Source organism: Polistes dominula, unplaced genomic scaffold (genome assembly GCF_049000335.1).
Source record: "Polistes dominula isolate Pdom_NZ unplaced genomic scaffold, Pdom_raw_medaka contig_23, whole genome shotgun sequence".
In the NCBI taxonomy this organism is placed as follows: domain Eukaryota; kingdom Metazoa; phylum Arthropoda; class Insecta; order Hymenoptera; family Vespidae; genus Polistes; species Polistes dominula.
The window spans coordinates 210,375-233,524 of record NW_028300963.1 but is presented as its reverse complement, the minus strand read 5'-3'; the positions used below and the strand labels follow the sequence as shown (position 1 = coordinate 233,524).

The following is a 23,150-nucleotide window of genomic DNA, read 5'->3' as shown; positions in this document are numbered from 1 at the left end:
GCGTCGACGCCATCCAGCTGTTTTCCGAGAAATTATATAGGTCAGTGTGCCAGCGGCAATACCCTCCTCCTGTTCCAACGAGAGCTTGCTTGTATCGCGAATAGCTGCTCTCTGTAATCGGGCTAAAAACGCAATTCCGAGTAGGTGCGCGTAGTAGAAAAAGGATTGGATTATGAGGTGGACAACAAAAATACAAACAATATACGTCGGATATAAAAATTGATTGATATTTCCCCCTATCATTAATTTTTTATTCGACGTCACTCGATAAAGTTTCACCATTCCTATCGATTATTTTATTTACTTTCAAATTGAAAAAGTTCAATGAAAATGAATAACACGATTTTCAAAAATTCTTTAAACGTCAAAGACAATCTGCATTGAACTCTAACAGGTATCGTCTTTAAACACGTGAAATTTCAAAGCTTGGATTGTTTGCTTTGAGCAAAGATCAATGGAAGCTCCTTCAATTAAATTCGATGAATCTGTACTTTGAAGATGTAAGGAGGTTAGGAAACGTTGCGATGTTCAGATCTTGTATAATAGTTTAGCCATCCATATCAAGTCGAATTTCTAAATACTCTAAAATATAGTTAGAAACTAGATTTGCAGTTCTAGCCAGAGATATATATTTTTTCGTATTCAGCCCTTAGTATTTATATAGTTGAAAGTGCATAAATTATTAGCAAAGAAGTATCTTATTGAAGAACGCACTGCGACAATTTCCTTGCCAAATGCGGCCATGTTTTATGTTAAATTCGGTTCTTGTACTTGTATAGATGTGTGGGGGAGGTTTGTTCTTTAGCGATTAGGTGAATTTTTCAAATTTCATTATATTCGTATGTACGTTGATATCTTTGTAGCGTAATTACAATGTTTCTACCTTTGATAGTTGTATTTCATTTGATGCTTAGATTTGTGTATAGTACCTTACACATTGTACATTGGGTTCATGTTTCTCTGTTTGTACGATATATACAGTAATAGAAACCGTATTAGTAGTAATGGATACACGTAAAGGGTGTCGCACAGAATACGATTCGGTTATCCTAGCCAAATCTCAGCTCGATCAGATAGGATTGCAGAAGTTGTTCACGCTAGTCGCGAGAAAGATGGCGGAAGATCAACGAGGAGATGAGATGAGATGAGATGAGATGAGATGAGATGAGATGAGTTGGATTGATAGATAGAAATAAGAACACGAACACGAAATCGGACAAATCTCTCGACTATAAGATTGGCCAACCGAATGGAAGTAGATTTTTGGCACGCATCTACTATTAAGTTGTGAGATTTGTTCGATTGTTATTCGATTGTTAAAGGCTATCAAAATGATACGTATTAATTTTGCAAACGAAATTTGTTTCTGTTGTTAGGTCGAAGAGGATTGGAAGTACGTAGCAATGGTGATTGATCGGATCTTCCTGTGGATCTTCACATTGGCGTGCGTCTTTGGTACAGCGATGATAATCTTCCAAGCACCAAGTTTGTACGACACGACGAAGCCGATCGACATTAAATACAGCAAGATCGCGAAGAAGAAGATGATGTTGATGAATATGGGTCCGGAGGAGGAATAGTTGACGATAAAGCGCGGCCAATGGCCGCTGGGCCATTGGCGCGATCGTCGACGTAATAATCGCCGTCGTTATAATCATCATGATCACCATCATCATGATTATCGTCATCATCATCATCATCATCTTCGTCATGATCATAATATTCGTCATAATAATAATCATAATCATCATAATGATCATCATAATGATCATCATAATCGTCGTCGTAATCATCGTCATTGTAATCATCATCGATGTTACTGGCGACGCGTTATTGGTCGTCGGTATCGTCACCGTCGTCATCGACGGCGTCGTCGACGTCGTCGGCGTCGGCGTCGGCGTCGGCGTCGGCGTTGGCGTTGGCGTTGGCGTTGGCGTCGGTGTCGGCGTCATCGACGTCGTCGTCGTTGCTACCGTCGTCATCCTCGTTCACGTCCTCGTCCTCATGTTCCTCGATATCCTCGTTGTCCTCGTTGTCCTCGTTGTCCTCGTTGTCGTCATCATCCATTAAAACTGCCGATTTTCGCGTCGACGCGGAAAAGGACGCGACTCTTTACTCTCGTCCGCCGCTCCGCTTTTCTTCCATCGCTGCCCTAAACCCGTGCCCGTGCCCGTCGTACCCTTTCCGACCTCGTCTTCGAACGAGACCAAATGACGACGAATTTTAAAAAGCGCACGTATGCAAGAATAGAGATAGAGCAAATGTGTATTTGAATGAATCCGAATGGAGTTACTAAGAACACAATATCGCTTATGCCAACCCCTTCCCCTTTGAACCCTAACCCTTACCTCATCAATATCCTTCCCGCCCACCTCGTCGATTTCCTTCCCCTCTCCCATGTTTGTTTTCTTTTCCGTTTTGGAAGGGTTTACCTTCGAGTGAAAAGTGAGAGAATGTAAATAAAATTGTGTGCATGAAAGAATAAAAAAAAGAAAAAAAATATACGAATCTAATATTATTTTATGTTTATTCGCGTGTTGTTGTGGGTGGGGGTCGATGGGAAGAGAGAGACGGAGGGGAGGAGCGAGAGGAGGAGGAGGAGGAGGAGGAGAAAAAGTGCCAAATACGCGATAAACACGCGCACCGTATTTTTGTAAATCTGGTTTCATACGTAAGGCTAGAGTCGTGCGGCGAGACGTCGAACTGCCCGAACTGCCGATTTTATATAAGAAGACGTTTACAGCGAGGGGTGCGCGTTTCCACGGATTATACACACACATCAATATAACTACGCAAACACATACACGCGCGCGCAATATACACACTCGTGAATACGCGTAGAAACATACACACGCACTCCCAAGGTATTTTTTATTATTATTATTATTACTATCACTGTCACTATCACTATCATCGTCATCGTCATCGCCATCGTCACCGTCATCATTATTATCATTAATATTCTTATTCTTATTCTTATTATTATTATTATTATTATTATTATTATTATTATATATAAATAAAAATAAATTTATACACACTGCGCACACACTCTCGATCGCGTATCGTAATATGCACATCCACACAGACACATACACATTAACATATAGATTTACAAAATGAATATACGGATTTACGTGTGCCATACATTTATATACGTAAAAGTACACATACCGAGACAGGCATACATTAATTTCCATCATATATATTTACATGTACACAGAGAGGGCATTTAAACCGCGCACACGTATAATGCTGCATTCGCATCGATACGACGGTGGATGGCGAACTTGCACTGTCGAAATAAATAAATAAATAAAAAAATAAATAAATAAATGCTTAAGCGTAGGCGCACGTTTAACGCGCCTGCGGTAATTAGAAAAAGAAATTAATAAATAACAAAAAAAAAAGAGAGAGAGAGAGAGAGAGAAAAACTAAAGGATTATTAACCACGTCTAAAAATAAAAAACAACGTGCTCGAAACACGTCGTAATGTACTTGCAACGAAATGATCATTTTTAAAAAGCTGCGCGAAAAATGCGCACTTATCACGAACGCGCACGACGAACGTATCCGCGATGAAAATCATTCGTTCGTTACGATTAGGATAGGATGATTCTTGTTTCTTTTTCGATCGAAATATAATCATTAATTTTTCTTCTGTTTGTTTTTTGTTTAACGATTCGTCGAAATAGTCGACATTTTTTCTAATTATCTCATTAACGTATTATACAATGCAAATATTTGTTTGTCCTTTTTAACGATAGAAAAATCATGCAAACGTTCGTTCGTTCGTTCGTTAGTTCGTTCGTGGAAATCGTGCTTGTATTTAGTAGATTAAAATAATGTTAAATAAGAGGGGTAAAACGTTTCCGCGCGCCGTTTTTGACAGGAAGATGGGAATCTTAAGAGAATGAAGAATTTTTTGTTTGCGTAAAAAGTTATAGATGCGACAGAAATAAAGGAGTTGATGGTGGGAGAAATAAAACATAAATCGCTTGCAAACAACTGCCAATATTAGATGCGGCCTCAATCTAATTTAGTCGGAGCGTGTGTATGGGAAGAAGAAAAAGAAAATAAAGAAGGAATGAATAAAAATCGATCGGATCGTGAAAGATAAAATGATTACAAAGGAAGGATTCAATTAAAGGGGTAGAACGAGAGCTCCATTGAAAAGGGTCAACATTTCTTTCAAATTTCCCTATTGTTTACTTCCTTTTTTTTTTTCATTCATTTTATTTGGGCATTTGATTTCTTTTTTTCAATCATAATAAAATAAAATAATTAATTGATCATTCCGTCTTGTAAATTAATGTTTGAAAAAATTATACTCGAACGAAGAGAAATATCAACGTAACATTTGTAATATTGTTTCGATTTAAATCATCGAGTGATCCGATGAATCATAAAACCGAAACACAATAGAAGTTTTGTATTACGAGCGACAAGTGGAAATTCAAAGAGAAAAGGACGAGGTCAAATGAAAAAAATGAAAAGTGCATTTTTTGAAAATGCATTATTTTGGTAGAAAAGGATGTATAAATGTGCTCTTTAACACGCCAATTTTTCAACAAGGTTTATTCACGCACACAGACACACGGACACACAAAACATTGTTAATATATTATAATCGAGATAAAGAAGAAGATGAATCGAAAAAAAGAGGAAAAAAAGGAAGGAACGAAGGGAGAACGTTAAAGAAAAAAAAGAATATAATGAAAGAAGGGCTGGTAATAAAGGGGAAAGAAGGAGCAAGAGAAAAATGAGGGCGTGAGGTGAACGACTGGCACGTTCTCTCTCCAAGGTATAATAATAATAATAATAATAATAATAATAATAATAATAATAATAATAATCAATTTATTCGCTCTTTTATAAGAGGTAAACGATATAATTATATTTAATAATATGCATATAGGTGTAAAAGAAATAAAAAATTGAAAAAAAGTAACCAGATAAATATAAATAACAATTAAAGGAAACTAATCACATAATTAACCCGAGAAGAACGGACGATTAGGTTTAGATTTTTGTCGAAGAAAAATAAGGAATAAAAAGAAAAATATGAAATAAAACGAACGAACAAAGAGTAAGAAAATAAAGAAAAAAGAAAAAAGAAAAAAGAAAAAAACAAACAGCAACGATGCTGTTTTGGCTTGTGGCACGGTACTGTTATATTAAAACATTAAATGAATAAACAAATAGAAGAAAGACAGGTGAGTAAAAAAACACTGTTATTCGCGAAGATAAATATCATTGTTATTTATGTACATAGGGGTCATAATCAGTTAACGTTGTGTTTTCGAACGAGACGGAACTACGTAAGTAAGCAAATTCTATGTCGACAACATTTGAGAAAGCAAAAAAAGCACAACATCAAATTTTCTCGTAGCTCGAACTTTCTTACTCGTTCGTCGCTAATACAATTCGGCTTTATCGCACTTTTCTCAATTTCTATTTTCTTGTTTTTTTCTTGTTTTTTTCTTGTTTTGTTGTTATTATTATTCGTTATTCTTTTAGCATTTTGACAGCAGTTCCCCTTCGTTTTCGAATTACCCTCTCGCGCGTTTCGACCATTCGCTGGAAAAAATAGAAAAATAAAAGCAAGCAAGAGAAAACGCGTTGTGTGTATTCGTTGTTGAAAAATAAAATCAATTTATCGCGAATTTCGTACTATACCTTTGTGTACGTGTAAGTTAATATGCGTGTTAGGAAGGGAAGGGAAAGCTACAGAGAAAACGAAAAAGAGGATTAACTTTGAAAGAGAGAGGAGAGGGATGATCATTAAAGTGTGAGATGTTCATTAAAAAGACTTTTTTTTCATGTATGTAGCCGGTCGGTCTCTCTTCCTCTCTTCTTTGTGTTTTTCTTTTTATTTTTTTTAAATCAACTACTAAAATAAACGGAGCGCGAGCTTGGAAACTTACGACACAAAATAATATATATGTAAGTAAAGAAGGAAAGAAAGATCGATATAAATAAACGATAAAAAGGAAAAAAAGGAATACGAGAGGGAGAGGGAGAGAGAGAGAGAGAGAGAGAGAGAGAGAGAGAGAAAAATTATAAACTACTCTGGTAACAATGTTAATCGATAAAGTCGGCAAGCACATTTGCGTTCCAAGTATGATAAACGAAAATTTCAAAAGCACTCTCGTTAACGAGCATAATATCATCGATAATAGATACAAAATAATAGGAAATATCGTAAACGATTAATTGCCGAAAAAAAGAGAAAGAGAGAGACGTGAAATAATTTCAATCGTATGAAAATAATATTTAGTCATTTAGAATATATTATTTAACGTTCCGATTGATTCTAATTTAGTATTAAAAATTAATACGCTTCTTTATTTTGTTTTTACATTTTTTCCTCTTTCCCGACAATCTCTAGATAACAAGAGAAATTATGAAAGTGAATTTTGCGTGTTTGTGCATGAATCAAATATGTGTGTGTGTGTGTGTGTGTATGTGTGAGAAAGAAAAAGTATTAGGAGTTCAAGAATATAGTTGGAAATAATATAAATTCTATTGTGCTGTACAGATAACGTGTTAACATTCTCTTATACTTAAGTTAGTATTATTATATACGTATATAAATATACTACTACACTATTACTACTATTACTACTATTACTACGATAAAGATACTCGTCGATGATTTTATAAAAAAAATGTTGATCTATGATGGCGAGGATGGCGACGATGCGCGAAAAAAGTTCAACACCGAAAATCAATATCTCCCTCCCATTTTTCCCATATTTCGTTTTAATCAAATTCCACCTAGCCCTACCTGTTTTAAATCTTAATTAACAGATCGTTTATCCCTTGTCCTACGATCGTAGCTCGTATGTTATATCGAACAATTTTAACCGAGAACTTTCTTCACCTCTCCTATCGTTAGTTAGATAATTAATTCCATACTTAATGACTGCATCATGTTTCTCGCGTATAACTTTCGTAACACAGTAGTTAAACATTATTTTCCTAATAACGGAATGACTATTTCATTGTATATACCGTAGATCACGTTGAAATCCATCAAGCGAGTTGGTAATTGTCATCGTTCAAAGTTTATTACATCTGTTACATCAGACACCTTTTGTTATCTTCCATTTAATGAAATGGTTATTATCGTTGATAAATCATTCCTATTTCTCTCTTTTTACTCCTAATCGGTGTGTTGTTTATTTAGAATTTATATTTCCTTCTATATCTGTTTACAATTGAAACTTTTCAATCTGAGTAAAAAGCCAAATCGTCGCCGGAAAGCCCAATCACGTGTCTTCCTGTTAAAAAATCGAATCCTCTGATTGATCCTTCAGCGTTATACACGTATCTAGATAAGAAATAAGAAAAAAAAAAAGATGGAAAAGCGCGACGATAAGGAAGCTAAAAAAAACTAATATAAAATAATAATAATAATAGTATTAATAATAAGAAAAGGAAAGCTTCGAACGCGTGCGCTTGTTTTCATTTGAAAAAAAAAAAAAAAATACTCGATAATCAGTCGGTTTTATTGAACTCGACGCGAACAAGCAAGAAAAGTAATTAAAAAATAAAATTTCATTTTATATTTAAGTATTATAATAATTAAAAAAAAAAAAAAATCAGATAAACGAAGAATCTAACGAGAAAAAGATCAAATCTAACGTGAACTCGGTTTTTTTTTTTTTTCATTTACGTCGATAGCCGATAAAATCGATTCTCTTGGATGATTTGAAATAAATTTGTTCTTTACTCTCATCACGAGAGAGCAATCTGCGAGATTGGTTATTAGAAAAACTTCTTTACTCTTTTCTTCTTCATTTAATTTCCTTGAATTTCCTTGAATTTCTTGCATATAGGTCCACTTTAGTGAAAAAAAGGAAAAATCTATGTAATCATTTTTATTAATTATTATCCGAAGATAGTGACATATTTGTTGATCCTTTTTTATTTTTGATTTTTGTTGATTATCGTTTTGAAAAAAAGAAGAAAAGAAGAAAAGAAAAGAGGAAATAAAGGAAAACCTTCTTCTTGACAAGAGTTATTTAATTTTTCACGCGACTTTGTTCAAGCTCTCCCCGCCCCACGCCCCGTTGTAGGAACATTCATTAGCAGTGCAAACTACGTCTTTACGAAATTAGAACGTAGCTCGTAAGATAAACGAACGAACGAATGAAATGACAAGGAATTGGAGATTAGTTAAAGCTATCTTTCTCTCTTTCATCCAGGTTCGTTTTTCGTTTGTTGATCTTTCACATCAAGGAGAAAAAAAAGAGAAAGAGAAAAAACATGGGCGATCGTTCGTTCGTTCGTTCGTTCGTTCGTTCGTTCGTTCGTTCGTTCGTTCATTTGTTCATTCGTAAAAAACTATTTCAACTTTTCCTTCAAATCATCGAGAATACGATAAACGAGATGACCAATTTTTTACAGCCTTCGCGTCGAAGTTTTTTAACCGGCCAAATACGTTGTCACGTTTCTTTCTCTTTTAAATAAAAATTTAACGATTTTACTCTGAAGAAAAGAAACGAAGAAATTATATATATATATATGTATACTTAGGAGTAAAAAAGGAGGAAAAAAAAGGAAAGGGTGTGGGGGTGCGGGTGTGAGAAAGAAATCGTAGAAAACTAATAATATGAACAATAGCAAGAAAAACAAATAGAAATAACAAGAAAATCGTCTTCCCCCTAATACGAATTTCCCAATTTCGTGTTATTCTGATAATCGTGTCTGTCTGTCTGTCTGTCTGTTTGTCTGTTTGTCTGTTTATATGCGCGCATTGATTTCATAAAATAGAAAATATAAATAAAAATGAATTCTTCGCGTGCTAACGGATATAATATTTAAATAAAATAACAATGATAAAATATTTAAAGGATATATATATATATATATATGAGTCGCATCTCGTATATCATATTCTGTATATTACAATTAACCACACGCATACAAACACGTGATATAATTCTAATTAGATTAGAAGTTGAAAGTGAGAGCGAAAGAGAGAAAAAAAGAAAAAAATAACGATACTTTGGTTGAGGATATAAAATGAATGATCGATCGTTTATGTTTAACGTGCATGTATGCACATGCGTCAAAATAGATGCGTCAAATATATTATCTGGAGCTTCAAGGAGATTTTACAGAGATAAGGAAGTAACAAAAAAAAAGAAAAAGATGATTTTTAGAAGAGAAGAGAAAACAGAAGAGAAGAAAAGCAAAGAGAGAAAGAAAGGGAGAGAAAGAGAGAGAGAGAGAGAGAGAGAGAGAGAGAAAGGGAGAGAAAAAAATAGGAGAAATAAGGGCGTGGCCACTTTCGTTGACGGTTTGATATTCGTGTTGATAATTTTCCGGGTTGTATAAATGTGACAGTAAAAAACGATACGTAAAAACCCGTGTAAGAAAGAAGAATAAGAATAAGAAGAAGAAAATAAGAGACCGTCTTCTCTCTTTTCATATTTTAATCTCGAAATGGTAGCATCTCTTTCTTTTCTCACCCTCGTCGTACCTCTAACGTTCTTGTCTTTTCTTCGTATTTTTTCTCATTCTCTCTCTCTCTCTCTCTCTCTCTCTCTCTCTCTCTCTCTCTCTCTCTCTCCTATTCACACTCTCTATATTTTTCTCGTGCTTTCCCGATTCAAGAGGAAAAGGGGGCTAAAGTGGCGTGTAAAAGTAGGGGATGATCTTAAGTACGATCTTTCTGCGATTTTTCTGCGATTTAATCTCTCTCTTTCTCAGATAAAACAAAGTTCGAAGTTTGAAGAAAAGAAAAAATCTACCTTCCTGTTTGATCTTTGATTTTTCTCGAAGAAAAATATTGATTACACCGTTAAACGTTATTTTTTTCTATTGTTTTATTAAATGACATCTCGTGGGATTTTTCTTTCGAATAGAAACTACCCTCTTGCTTTCTCTCTCTCTCCCCTCTCATGCTGATCCAATAGGCAATTATTTGTCGAAAAATTTGCGCGAAACCGAATTCAACGTTTTCCATAATCCCTTTTTCTTTTTGATTATTCGCGACGACGAGAAACAAACTCCGAGGCTCGAGAAAATGTTTCACGATGATAGGGTATGAATTTAAATAAAGAGTATGCAAGCACTCCAAGCTTGCGAATGAGAAATGAAAGAAAAATACGGGAATACAGGAAGGAAAAGTCAAAACCGTCCATAGGGAAATTTGACGTGCGACGATTGGAAAATATTATAACGTCGTTCCCATTGGAACTAATGTAAAAGTAGAAGAAGATAAAGGAGGAACGGAGTGGGAGTTGGACAGGGGGGAAGCTTACAAGTATTGTCATTTTTCGTGGAGTGAAAAGTATTTCAATATTCGTCGTACTTTTTCTTCGTTTTAGCTTTCTGTATTTCGTCCTACGAATTCGTTCAGCTTCATTTTGTATAATAATATTCGTCGCGGTTAATGGTTCCAATTTTAATGGTTATTTCAAAACCTTGATATGGAATTAATATGTAGGATAAAATTCATTTGAACAAATAGATCACGAATTTCTGTTTTAAGTTGTTGTTACCGAATAAAATGGATTGAAGGATTGCTTTTTGAAAAACAGATATAAGGTAAAGAAATGAAAAAATAAGAAAACAATGAATGATATAGAAGGAAGAGAGAATCTCTTGGAACATTTTTCTCGAGGAAAACTTGTGGAATAATTTTATCGACGAGACGAGAAAATTTAACGTCAAATCACACGAAAGGTGTTGTTCGTTCGCTTGATTGTTTTAAAAAACGAATATAAGCTCTATTTCTTCGAAAAATTAATCTTAACGATTAAGGGGAAGAACAAGCAGGAGAAAAGGATAAGGAGAAACAACATTTCTTTGCGGATACGAAAAAAAAAGATTTAAAAAATTTGCACTTTTCAAAAGGAGAAGTGAATAATAATAATAATAATAATAATAATAATAATAATAATATATACTTATAATAATAATAATATATACTTATAATAATAATAGTAATAATAATGATAATGATAATGATAATCGTTATTTCTCACAAATGATATTTAAAGAGGAAAAACAAAAAAGAATAAAAAATTAACAAATAATTAAATATATAAATCGTTTTAAGCGTCGGCATCGAGTTGTAAATATAAAATGAAAAAAAAGCAAAAAAAAAAAAGAAAGATAAAAGTAGTTTAGACATTTTTGATACCCTCGAAAATATCCACGAACGCGATACACGATTAAACTAACACAGAAAGGATGAATAAAAAAAAAGATAAATAACAAGAAGAAGAAGAAGAAGAAGAAGAAGAAGAAGAAGAAGAAGAAGCAAAGCTTTCATATTATTCTAACAAGTTCTAAAGGAATAATAACGAAACCTATTGCCAGAAGAATAAAAAGAAAAATAAACTTAGAAATAGATTCGTACATACTATATCACCGTATATTATCCGACGCGAAGAACACGCACACTGACTGCCGAATAAAACTAAATCGTATTATTGTTATCTGCGAAGAAAATATGATTAAACCTAAGCCGCGAGTAACGCGATCGTTGTTATTTTATTTCTTTATTTTTCTTCTAAATATTTTTCTCTCTCTCTTTCTCTTATTTGGAAAAAAAGATACAGAAATGAATCTTTCATTTTTTACGAAAAAAATTCACTGGAAAAAGTCCGTAGGCGCTGTTTGTTTTATTTTTTGTTCCTTTAAGTTTTCATATTTTTTCGTCCACCAAGTGGATGACGAAATAAAATATAATATAATACATATTATATATGAACGAATATATTAATTAATAATATATATATATATAAAATTGGATTTCAAATATCATCGAAGAGTAACTGCAGGAATTGAATTGTATATTTAAAATTACGACGACAAGAGAAAGTCCCGTTCGAGCATTACGCGAAGATAAAATCAAAGGGAAAAAAAAGAGAAAATAAAATAAAAAAGAAAAAAAAAGGAAAAATGATAAATTTTCTTTTCGTTCTTTTTAATTTCTCATCTTTCGCTGTAATCTTGTTATCTAGAAATTTGTCTTCCTTTTTATTTGAATTATACTATTTGTTCTCTGATAAGGTATATATACATATATACATCGAAAATCGTGTCACGATCGCCGTGTTTTAATGATTAACTCGACGACAACCAGAACAACAATAACAAGAAGAAAAACCACAAAGAAAGGACAACTCTATGGTCTCTCTTCCCCCGTTTAAAAAAGACAAAAGACAAAAGAAAAAAGAAAATCCTCGCGATCACTGCCATCTGCTTCGTCGACGATCGCGTTTTTATCTTCCTTCGTCGGTGTTTTCTCGATCGTTCGGAAGAACCCTTTCAAAGATTAATGTGTGTTCCAAAAAAAAATCCCCATCGTTGTTCATCGGCGAAGCTTCGACGTGAGCTCGGATTAAAAAATCCAATTGAAATAAAACAAATTGTAAATTCGTACTCGTGACGTCGATTATTAAATGGGAAAAAAAAGAGAAAAGTTTGTTGATTTTTCAAAATACGTAGCATCGAGGGATATTTTTGAAAGCGAGAGGTACGATTACGACGATAAGCGAGATAATAGTCAATCGATTTTCTTATTAATTAACATTTTTCGATGTGGCCGAGGACGAGGCCGAGGGTATTCATTCGGTAGGATAATAAACGTCAACGAACTGTACATTATTATCAAAATATAATTAATTAATCCTTCTTCTTTCTTTTTCCACGAAGAAAAAAAGGATAAATAAATAAATAAATAAAATAAAATAAAATAGGCGAATATTGAATATGCGCGTAATAGCGAAGGGGTTGGGGGAACGGTTAGGGGGACGGGGTAAGCGAATTATTATCGAACGAGTTTTCAATATAGATATAACACACACTATGTTTCATTAAAATAGTATTAAAACGATTAACTAAACTATTGTCACATAATGGTAAACGATACACCCTAATTTGTAAGAATAACGAAAAATAGTGTAATGACGTAATAGCAATCGATAGTACACCATAGGAATAATGACTTTTAATAATAACATTAATAATAATGATAATAATAATTATTATAATAATAAGGATAATGTTACGTTAACGATTAATGAAAATAACCCTAAATAATAATATTCAAAATGAATAACGTAAGTAATACCATTAAAGTATATTGAGTGCTAAAAAAACTAATCAATATAATGATACGAAAATAAGTGCGAGACGGGAGGGGGGGGGTTTAAACAAGATGCCATCTACGACATTGTTAATAATCACTAAACGACTATTATTATTATTATTTAAAAGATATAAGCATGATGAATAAAAAAGGAGAAGAAGACGAAAAAAAAAGTAATTATGTACGAAGATAAAATAAAAAAATAAAACACACGTACACGCAAGTGCGCAATTTAAAGACACGTACATATACATATATCTACATCTATATGTGTGTGTGTCTAGGGTTGCGTTTTAAAATAAATTCGAAAGACACTGTAAAACACTTACACGTACTAACATATAAATACAGAACACACACGTACACGCGCGCGTACGAAAACTCTTATAAAACTGATAGTATTGTTAAGACAATCAGACTCTTATTATTCCGGCCACCCCGAGGGCCAAAAAAGAAAACCGTGAATATTTATTGTTCGGCCCGTTTCCTCGGCTTTAAACGACGCGTGCGCTCGTGTCGATCGAGGTGTGTTGGTGATAACGATATAAAAAGAAAAAAAAAAAAAAGAGATACCTTCCTTCTCTTTCTCTTTCTCTTTCTTTCTTACTCTCCTTTTCCCTCTCCCACCTTCTTCCCCTCTCTCTCTCTCTCTCTCTCTCTCTCTTCCTCTCTCGAAATCGAATAGAAGTGTTTAAAAATAAAGGGTTAAAGCTAGTTTTGTGAATATTTAAGGTTCAAGAGGAAGAGGGAGAGAGGGAGAGAGGGAGAAAGAGAGAGAGAGAGAGAGAGAGAGAATGAGAGTAAGAGAGAAAGGAAGGGGAGGGGAGAGAGAGAAAGAGAGAGAGAGAGAGAGAGTAAGAAGCGTGCCAAATGTGCCGTGGAACACTTTTTGTACGTCTCACATTTTCTACGGTTATAAAAACGACGAAAAATAAAAGGACGGCTAGGACTAGGACTACGACGGTGACGATGATGACGATGATGACGATGATGATGATGATGATGGTTATTATGATGATTATGATGATGATTATGATGATTATAATGATGAAGAATAAGAGGAAGATGGAGAGAAAGAAGATAAAAAATAAATATGAGAAGAAAATGATGGGGGCTAGCTTGTTTGCATGTGGTGATTTGAATGATCGAGAAGAGAAATAAGAAAAGTCATTCTCGTTCATTCCTTCATTCGTTCGTTCGCATTTATAAGCGAAATACTTTTTTCCCTCACGATATGTGTTATGCGCGTTAGATGAGTTCAAGAGAAAATAAGAACTCGTGTGGAAATAAACAAAATTTGAAGAGATTCAAAAGATGAAAGAGTAAAATTGTGCTCGTTGCGTATCCGCCATTTAATGCGGATCCTCCGCTTGTTCTTTCTATGTAAGATTTTTTGAGAAAAGAAACAAAGAGGGAGGGTATTTTAAGACAGGATGGGGAAAGTTGTGGGGAAAGTCGTGGGGAAACGAAGAGACACGTGTACATTGTGGATAGAAACCACGCACGCTCTCTTGCTCACTATACTACTACTCACATTTTCACACACGCGCAAACACATTCTCATATTTTACATTTGAAAAGGAACTTTTAACTCTACACACATACATCCACACACACACACACACACACAACACGCGCGCATACGTAAAGAAATATTGATTAAAGAAAAAAAGAAAAAATAAGTTAATAATAAGAAGAAAAATAAGAATGTCGTACACGTACTTGCACGTACACCAATACATGAATATATTAAAAAAGAATAAAAAACAAAACAAAATGTTACGCATATTGCGTTAAGATTGTGCGGTGAAGAAGAAGAGGTGATGGTTTAACTTGTTGGTAGATGTGTTACGAATTCACACCCATACATAACATTGCATATATATATATATATATATATATATATGCAACGACGCATATGCATACGTACATACACACTACATACACAAATATTGTAAAAGGAACGATTAACGAGCATATACATATATTATACTGTAAAAGAAAAACTTACATTGAGCCACGCGAAAGAAAGAAAAAGGAGAAGGAGGAGGAGGAGGAGGAGGAGGAGGAGGAGGTGGAGGAGGAAGAGGTGGTGGTGAAAGTGAAGGTAAGAGGATGAAAAAAATAATAAAATAAAATAAAATAAAATAAAGTAAAATAAAATAAAATAAAATAATACGAGCGTTTTGTTATATCCGTAAGCAGTAGGCGAAACGTGTGTTATAAGGGAGTAAACGTATCGAATCTACAGTTAAATGTTTACGATAAAATTACGGGTAATTAAGAAATTCTAGATTTTTTCTAACTAATCGAATCGTAACGGCGGACTCGTGCCAATCCTCTAGATTTACGACCTAAAACGAGATATACAAATAAAGATGAAATAAAAATTAAAAAAAAAAAAAATAGAGAAAAGAGAAAGAGAGAAAGAAGGAAAGAAAAGAAAAGTAAAGAGAAGAAGAGAAAAGAAAAGAGAAAAAATTGAAGCTGTTATCCTATATTAAGTCGACTTGGAATATTTGATTACAAAATGTGTATGTATTATTTGTGAAACGAACGTGAAACTGTGTGTTTCTCGTGTCAACCTGTTTGACTGTCTGTCTGTCTGTCTGTCTGTCTGTCTGTCTGTCTGTCTGTCTGTCTGTCTGTCTGTTTGTCTGATTGACCAACTGATTCTGACTGCTAGATCGTATGTATGTTTGTGAATGGTCTTTGCGTGGGTGAGTATCAATGACGCGTATAAATTTGTCACAACAAATGGCAGTCGTTCGTGGATGCGTGCCTGCTTGTAAGATCAAATGAAATGCGAAAAAAGACAGAGAGAAAATAAGGGTGTTTCTGAAAAGAATTTGAAGAAAACGAATGAGTATGAATGTCAAAGATGGCAAGAAGTTGTAAGTGAGTATACAAATTGTATGAGAGAAGAAAGATTTGGAAGAGGTTTTAAGGGGATAAAGTCGATAAGAGAGAGAAAGAAGGAGAAGACGGAGGAATAATTGTTGAAGTAAGTGTTAAACATTGAACAAGATGAAGACTAAACGTGCACGCTACGACATAAATGGCGAAAATAAATCGCTAAAAAAATCGTCGAAGGTCCTTTGTCAGCTATCGTCTTCCTTTTCATTTTTCTCCCTTTTATTATTATTATTATTATCGTATAGAATAAACGAAATAGAATTATGTGAGGGAGAAATTTAGCAATTCAACAAATAAATAAGAAGACAATGCAATCTTGAAAATACTTTTCAAATGGTATTTCTTTTTGTGATTGATTCATTTCTTTTGTTTTAAGTATTTTCACGATAGCAATTGCGGAGTTAGGTGTTTACCGAAAAAGATAAACTATCAGTTTTCCGCGGAAAACCCATTGGGCTTTGTTCCTTCGTTGATTTGTAAAATGGAGCTTTAAAAGCGGGCTATTAGGAGTTGAAAAAGTGTTTGTTTCGATTCTTGGCGTTTTCTTTCCAAGTCTCTAAGTAAGACGACGACCAACGAAAGTACATCGACGAGAATCTTTCGACAAAAGTTTTGTTAAAAGGGTAGGTAGGTTTGAAGGATCCCCCTCCCCGTTTAAGTATTTTCCTCATTTTTCTTCCTTTTGAACAATTTCCTTTGTTTAATTATTGTTTCTCTTTCAATTTTTCTTACTCACGTGGGATCCTTTCTCAACCTGACGATCAGTGAAAAATAACACGGACACACACATTAACATATTTAATCGATAAGAAATAACGCTAATTTGTATCTGCCAATAATTGTTGGAAAAAAAAAAAAAAAAAAAAAAAAAAAACAAGAAAAATTAGGTTTAATGAAATATGTGATAAATGAGAATAATTGAAACAACAGATGGTGTTTGTGGTGGTGGTAATGATTATGATGAACGTTTGAACGATATTATATAAATACATACACATATATTATATATTAAATGAAATATTTCTCGATATGTATAAAAACATAAATGCATTTAATTCTTCGCACTCGGTTGCGATATTTTTAACATACGCCCATACATGCTCGTTTTCACACATACACACACACACACACACACACACACACACACACAAAGAATTTGTAATTAAAATATCTTGAGGATTCGGTGATAAAGCGGTTAAATTATCGAGGCTTATCGATGAAAAGTCTTGAATTAAAACCGCGCATATAGTGAAAATCAATTCTCTTTTTTTCTATTTCTTTGTCTCTCTTTTGGCTGTTAGCACGCGTAACTTCTTCTTCAGACATGATATATTTCGAGTGCGAAGGATTAATTATTAATTATTATATGAGATAACGATACACATTGATCGTTGATGACACGACGTTATTTATTAATAGGAAAAAGTGATAATATAATCATTTATAAATCATTGTATGTATAATTTGAAACAAAATAATCCTGATTATATCAACCGAATCTATTACCATCACACTATTTATACAAATTTGTTATAAACTTGGATTGTTTTGATCAAATGATACCGATAGGATAGACAAACGAACGCGATTGACTTATTTTTATCTAAATATTCGATACTCGAACGATTGTTAAATTGACAATTTTATTACGTTATATTGACGCATGTATTTAAATGATTCCAATGTAAATGTATGCGATGGATGAGACGACCAACACTTGTAACTATTTCAAACACGAATAAGAGTGGAAATTAAAAGGGAAGAAATATTTAAAAAAGAATGAACTATATGCGTGCAACAAGGAACTACCAGCAAAGATGTTTATTATATATAAACAACGAATAATCTAAACGAGTTCGAATACATTCAACAAATTAAACTAATATGATTAATAAGATAATAATGGAGAAAGAAAAAGAAAAAGAACAAAAAAACGTAATTGACGTTGTGTTTGATCTCTCTGTCTACCTATTGCGTTTGTGTCGTTGTGTCGTTAGTTGTGTTTGTTCGTTTGCCGTTGTGTCTGTCTGTTTTTGTGTGCGTCTGCTTTTTGCTATCGTTCAAACAAACTTAAAAAAGGAAAATCGTGAGTGTGTGTGTGTGTGTGTGTGTGTGTATGCGCGCGTGTTAATTGTTAGTAAAAATCGAGTGTCAAAACAACCAGCAGAACAACAACAATAGTAACAGCAACAAATTGAATTAACAAGAAGTTAACAACAACGTTGACCACCGTGCCCAAACCTTTGCTTTTTCAGCGGCTCTTTTTGTAATTCAATTTTCCCTACCCCCATTCCCCCTGTTACCTTGTCAAGAATACACACGAAAAGAAAATGTGTTGATTTGTTTGTTAAAATGACAGAAGCGTCGTGGCCCTGTCGTCGTCATCGTCATCGTCATCGTCATCGTCGTGGACGTCGCTGTCGCCGTCGCAGTCGCCGTCGCCGTCGCAGTCGCCGTCGCAGTCGCCGTCGCAGTCGCCGTCGCCGTCGTCGTCGTCGATGATTTAAATATTAATTTAGCGAATATCGAATTATTCGACGAAATTCCGTGTTACGTGGGCTAACCAATTAGATTTCATGAATTTTATCGAATAATTTAGGAGGAATAAAAAGGAGTCAAAAAAGAAAGAAAAAAAAAAAAGAAAAAAGAAAATGACGCGAGAAAATAAAGCAAATATACAATAAACAATAAAAAAAGAAAGAAAGCATGGAAGAAGAAAAGAAAGAAGATTCACTTGGAAGGATAGACGGAGATGAAAAATAAAAGTATAGAAAAGAAAAGAAAAGAAAAGAAAAGAAAAGAAAGAAAAGGGAGGAAACGTTCGTTCAATTTCTATCGTCGTATTTTAAATCGAAGAGACACTCCTCGAAGTCATCGTCATTTATTTGTAAGTCTGTTGGAAATGGTAATTTCGAAGAAGCAAAGAAAAACAAAGAACGATCATAGAAACAAAGAAACAAACAATTAAACGTATTACATCGGATCGAAATCCTGTCATTAAAAAAGCACCCTAATCTCGCGATTCATCTCGTACACACGCATACATACATACATAACATCATACACGTATAATATCTCGTTCACAGTCGCTTCGAAGGGCAAATGGCATTTAAATCCGTCTATAATTCCTCACGTAATTCCGCTCTCAGCGTGAAGAAGGAAAAGAAGAAAGAAATAATAGGGAAAGAAGGTTTAATCAAATTGAAGTGATTGAGATGCACGAGTTCATAAAAAGAAAGAAAAAGAAAAAAAAAGCAAAAAAAAAGAGAAAGAAAGTGGGAGAGATAGGTGGGAAAGTGAGTATGAAAGTTTAAGGGAATGATTGTGAAAATAAATTGGAGAGAAAGAGGGAGGAAAAAATAATCGAACGGTAGAACATGTGTGAGTGTATGAAAAAGAGAAAGAGAGAGAGAGAGAGAGAGAGAGAGAGAGAGAGAACGTGTGTATGTGTGTGAAATTGTAGAAGAAAGAATAAGCGAAAGAAAAGGAAACAAGAAAAAGAAGAAGAACGGAGGAAGTTATATAAATATCTATATATACATATACATATACATATATATTATTTATCTATATGGATATGTATATATATATATAAATATATATACAGGGAAGAGCCAAGCGGAAGAAGAGACGCTATGTGTAAAATATTAATTACCTAATTAAAAAGAAGCCATTACTCTAAAGAGAAAAAAAACACGCGTAATACACATACGTTACATAATAATGTACGAAGAAACAGAAACACACGATACATACACGCGCACACACACATATATATATATACATACATAAATAAACACATACACACACATTATATATGGATAAATTAAACTAACCTATTTGTAAGCTAACGTCTACACTCTACACAACTATCCACGTATGTAAAACGATTGAAATAAACGAACGGTTAAAATTATTGTTTAAAAAATAATAAACGTATTAAAAAAAAAAAAAAAAAAAAAAAAAAAAAAAATAACAAAGGATTTATATATATATATATGTGTACGCATGGAAAAGTTATAGAAACCTAACACAATCATAATGTTATTTTACTTGACTTTATTCTTTTCTTTTTCTTTTGTTTGTACTTACTTTTTTCGTTGTTATTTTCCCCGGATGTCTCGTATTATTCCCAGAATGAATTTCTTTCGATTGTAGTATTTTTATCTACTAGAATACTCATTCTCCTTGTTCCATGGTTTTTTGTTGTTCTCACGTTGCTTGGTATCTACGAGAGATATAACCTTTTAGCACGGACATCTGTATGCAACTCGTGTACCATCCAGGATAAAGGGGGAAGGGAGAAAGAAAGATAGAAAGATAAGTATTGGAGGATGAAAAGAAAAGAAAGATGAAAGCTAGGGAAAAGAGAACACGGTGGTGGTGGTTGTTGATCGATGTGCACCATGTTACTGCGTTAATTCGCTTTTTTCTCTACCACAGTTCTATTTTTCTCCTCTTTTTTTTTTTGTTTCCTTCATTATTCTCCTTCGTTCTTCCGATTATCTACCTTTCCCCCTAGGGCATGACAAATGGTGACACGAGAAAGATGTTTCTTCTTCGATAATTAATGGTCGACAATTTAGTATTTTTTTTTAAATATTATAAGTTATCGTTAATATTGTTTATCTAAGAACAGTAAGTATAAACTTTTTCATATAATATTAGATGTCATTTATATGCAACGAAAACAACAATTTCTTAATAGGTGTCTTATCTTTTTACCTTCCTTTTACCACTAATTAGTGTATCTTGTGTTGCTACATTGAAAAAAGGATAGAAAGCAAAGTTTTCTTCCAGCTCTTCGAAACATTATTTTGGGTTGGAGAGAAAACAGGAGGTAAACTTTGTATTATATACAAAGAAAAAAAGAAAAAAGAAAAAAAAGGAACTGAAGCTGAAGGAGAAGAAGAAGAAGAAGAAGAAGAAGAAGTAGTAAAAGGAACGCTGGGATGCGTGTCAGACCAATTACTTCCTGCGTCTTATTATTACACACGAACTAAGGGTTGTCTACTTCCTTGATCCTCTCGTATTTCACAAGGATCTACTTTCTCACGCTTTAAAGTGTCGTTCTTTCTTCTTCACAGGACATATAATATTCCGTGAGGTGTTTCAAAGTATAAACTTTTTCATCGTATCCGCCATTCATCCGATCTCTTTTATCTTTTTACGTTTTACGATGTTACAATAGAAAATATTGCTAGTAGTTTTTGATTATCTTTTATTTTCTTGATAAAATAAATAGAAAAAGAATGTTCTCTTATTGATGCTAGTAGAAAGGAAACAAACGGCTTGTCCCTCCTTCTAATTTAAAATTCGCGCCAACGTCAGATATATAAAGAACAATTAAGTTGAAAGGGATGCAAGGGGTGCAACTAGAAACGATAAATTTCTTCGTGAAAGTTCTTTCATTAAAAGCACTAAATGCGCGGGGTCACTGAGAAGGTGGAGAAGAAGGAGGATGCATTTTTACGCTAAACGAATCGTTCAAATAAGACTAATTTTATTCGGATGAATGTAGAATAATATAAATAGTAGTAAATGTTAAAAGAGGTGGATAAATAAAATCGAATGATTTTAACACTAATGTGAGGCTTGAAATGAATTACTAATATATTTTTTATAACGTTGACAACACGTACGCTCACATCGGAGTCTTGTAAAAAAGAGAGAAATACCATAAGAGAGTCTTCTTATATGTTTGCCTAGCTCTCACACACTCATCTACGCACTCATCAATATTTACATATTGAACTTGGTTTGAACTTGGCGAAATACTAAATAAAATCATATGTGGGATTCGTGAAAAAAATTGGACTTCTGGACCGGGACTCGACTCGAACTACGGATCTTTCGCTTTCCGGGCGACTGCTCTTTTTAACCAATTGAGCTATCCACCAAGGCCCACCGACCAATCCTTCTCACGAATACTCGATAAGTTTGGCATGGAGGCGCTCGTCCCACACATATATTCTAACGAAGATTCTAATATTTACAATATAATGCATTACAACAGTAATTATATATAGTTTCTACTTCAAACAATTGCCAAAGTTATTTCGAAGGGAAAATAAAATGATGATATTATATTCTTCTAGCGAACTAACCCCATTGTTTCTATCGATCGTTGCATTAAGTTTGTTAATTCGATAATAAGCACGTACTGGCTTGAATTCATCGAAAATCCTACTTAGAATTCGATCGTAGTAAATACCTTTCAAATTTGGAATCCAAATGAGATGAAGAACACGAAGAGAGGAAAATGAAGAGAACTATTAACAATTACGTTTTACTCTACTAGGGAGAAATTAATTAAACGTTGTCGATCCTTGTAGAGTAACTTTGCAAAATTCTCTCGTAGATTCATTTGAAGTTTTACAGATTAAAACGGGAAAGAGATCTGGCAAACTTGTGTATTACGATAAGTGAAACATAAGGAGTTAGTAAGTATTTCTTAATTTACTGCTGTTGCTTGAAAAAATTTCATAATGATTAAATCACTATATGTATGTATGTATTTAATGGATTAAAAAAAGAGATTGAAAACACGCAACACTTTGTTTTTTATCAAACAGAAGAAGAGTTTGAAAAAGAGAATAGGGAAAAATCGGGTCAAACCAGTTTGTGGATTTCCGTTAGCTGTTAAAATCACGCGTGTGTTAATCTTTCGTCCAAACATGGAATAAGCCAGGAGCGTGTTTAAAAAGAAGCTTCGTTGGTTGGTATATCGATGGATTCTCTTGTGTGTTTCCTGGTTGCGATCGAGAATCGTGGTAGCAGGCAGTGAGGTTCGCGATTCGTTGGAAAATCGATTAGGTTGGTTTGAAAATTCGCAGGATGGTCGATATAATCGAGAGAGAGAGAGAGAGAGAGAGAGAGAGAGAGAGAGAGAGAGAGAGAGAATTTGGGGAATCGGAGGCGTACAAGGTGGAATGAAAGAGAGAAAAAACGAACGGAATTTAAATTCACCTTTGAAAATCACCGACACGTTTTGTTGCCGTTCTAAGTTAAAAACAATCAATTATCGGCTATCGATCATTGAGCCTTTCAAATATCCTCGATGATCCTTTTTTATTTCCTTCTTTTTTTTATTTTTAGAAAGATTTTACCAGAGAGA

General features: G+C 33.8%; 1 protein-coding gene across 1 annotated transcript in view; it reads left to right on the top strand.

Moving 5' to 3' along the window:
- nAChRalpha1 (nicotinic acetylcholine receptor alpha1) overlaps positions 1-18,842 on the top strand; it is a 100,010-nt gene extending 81,168 nt beyond the window's left edge. The window contains exon 7 of the mRNA XM_015327196.2: positions 1,377-18,842. Within this exon, the coding sequence (XP_015182682.2) occupies positions 1,377-1,580 (204 nt within the window). The 3' untranslated portion in view covers positions 1,581-18,842. The remainder of the gene's footprint in view (positions 1-1,376) is intronic.
- Positions 18,843-23,150: the final 4,308 nt, after the last annotated feature.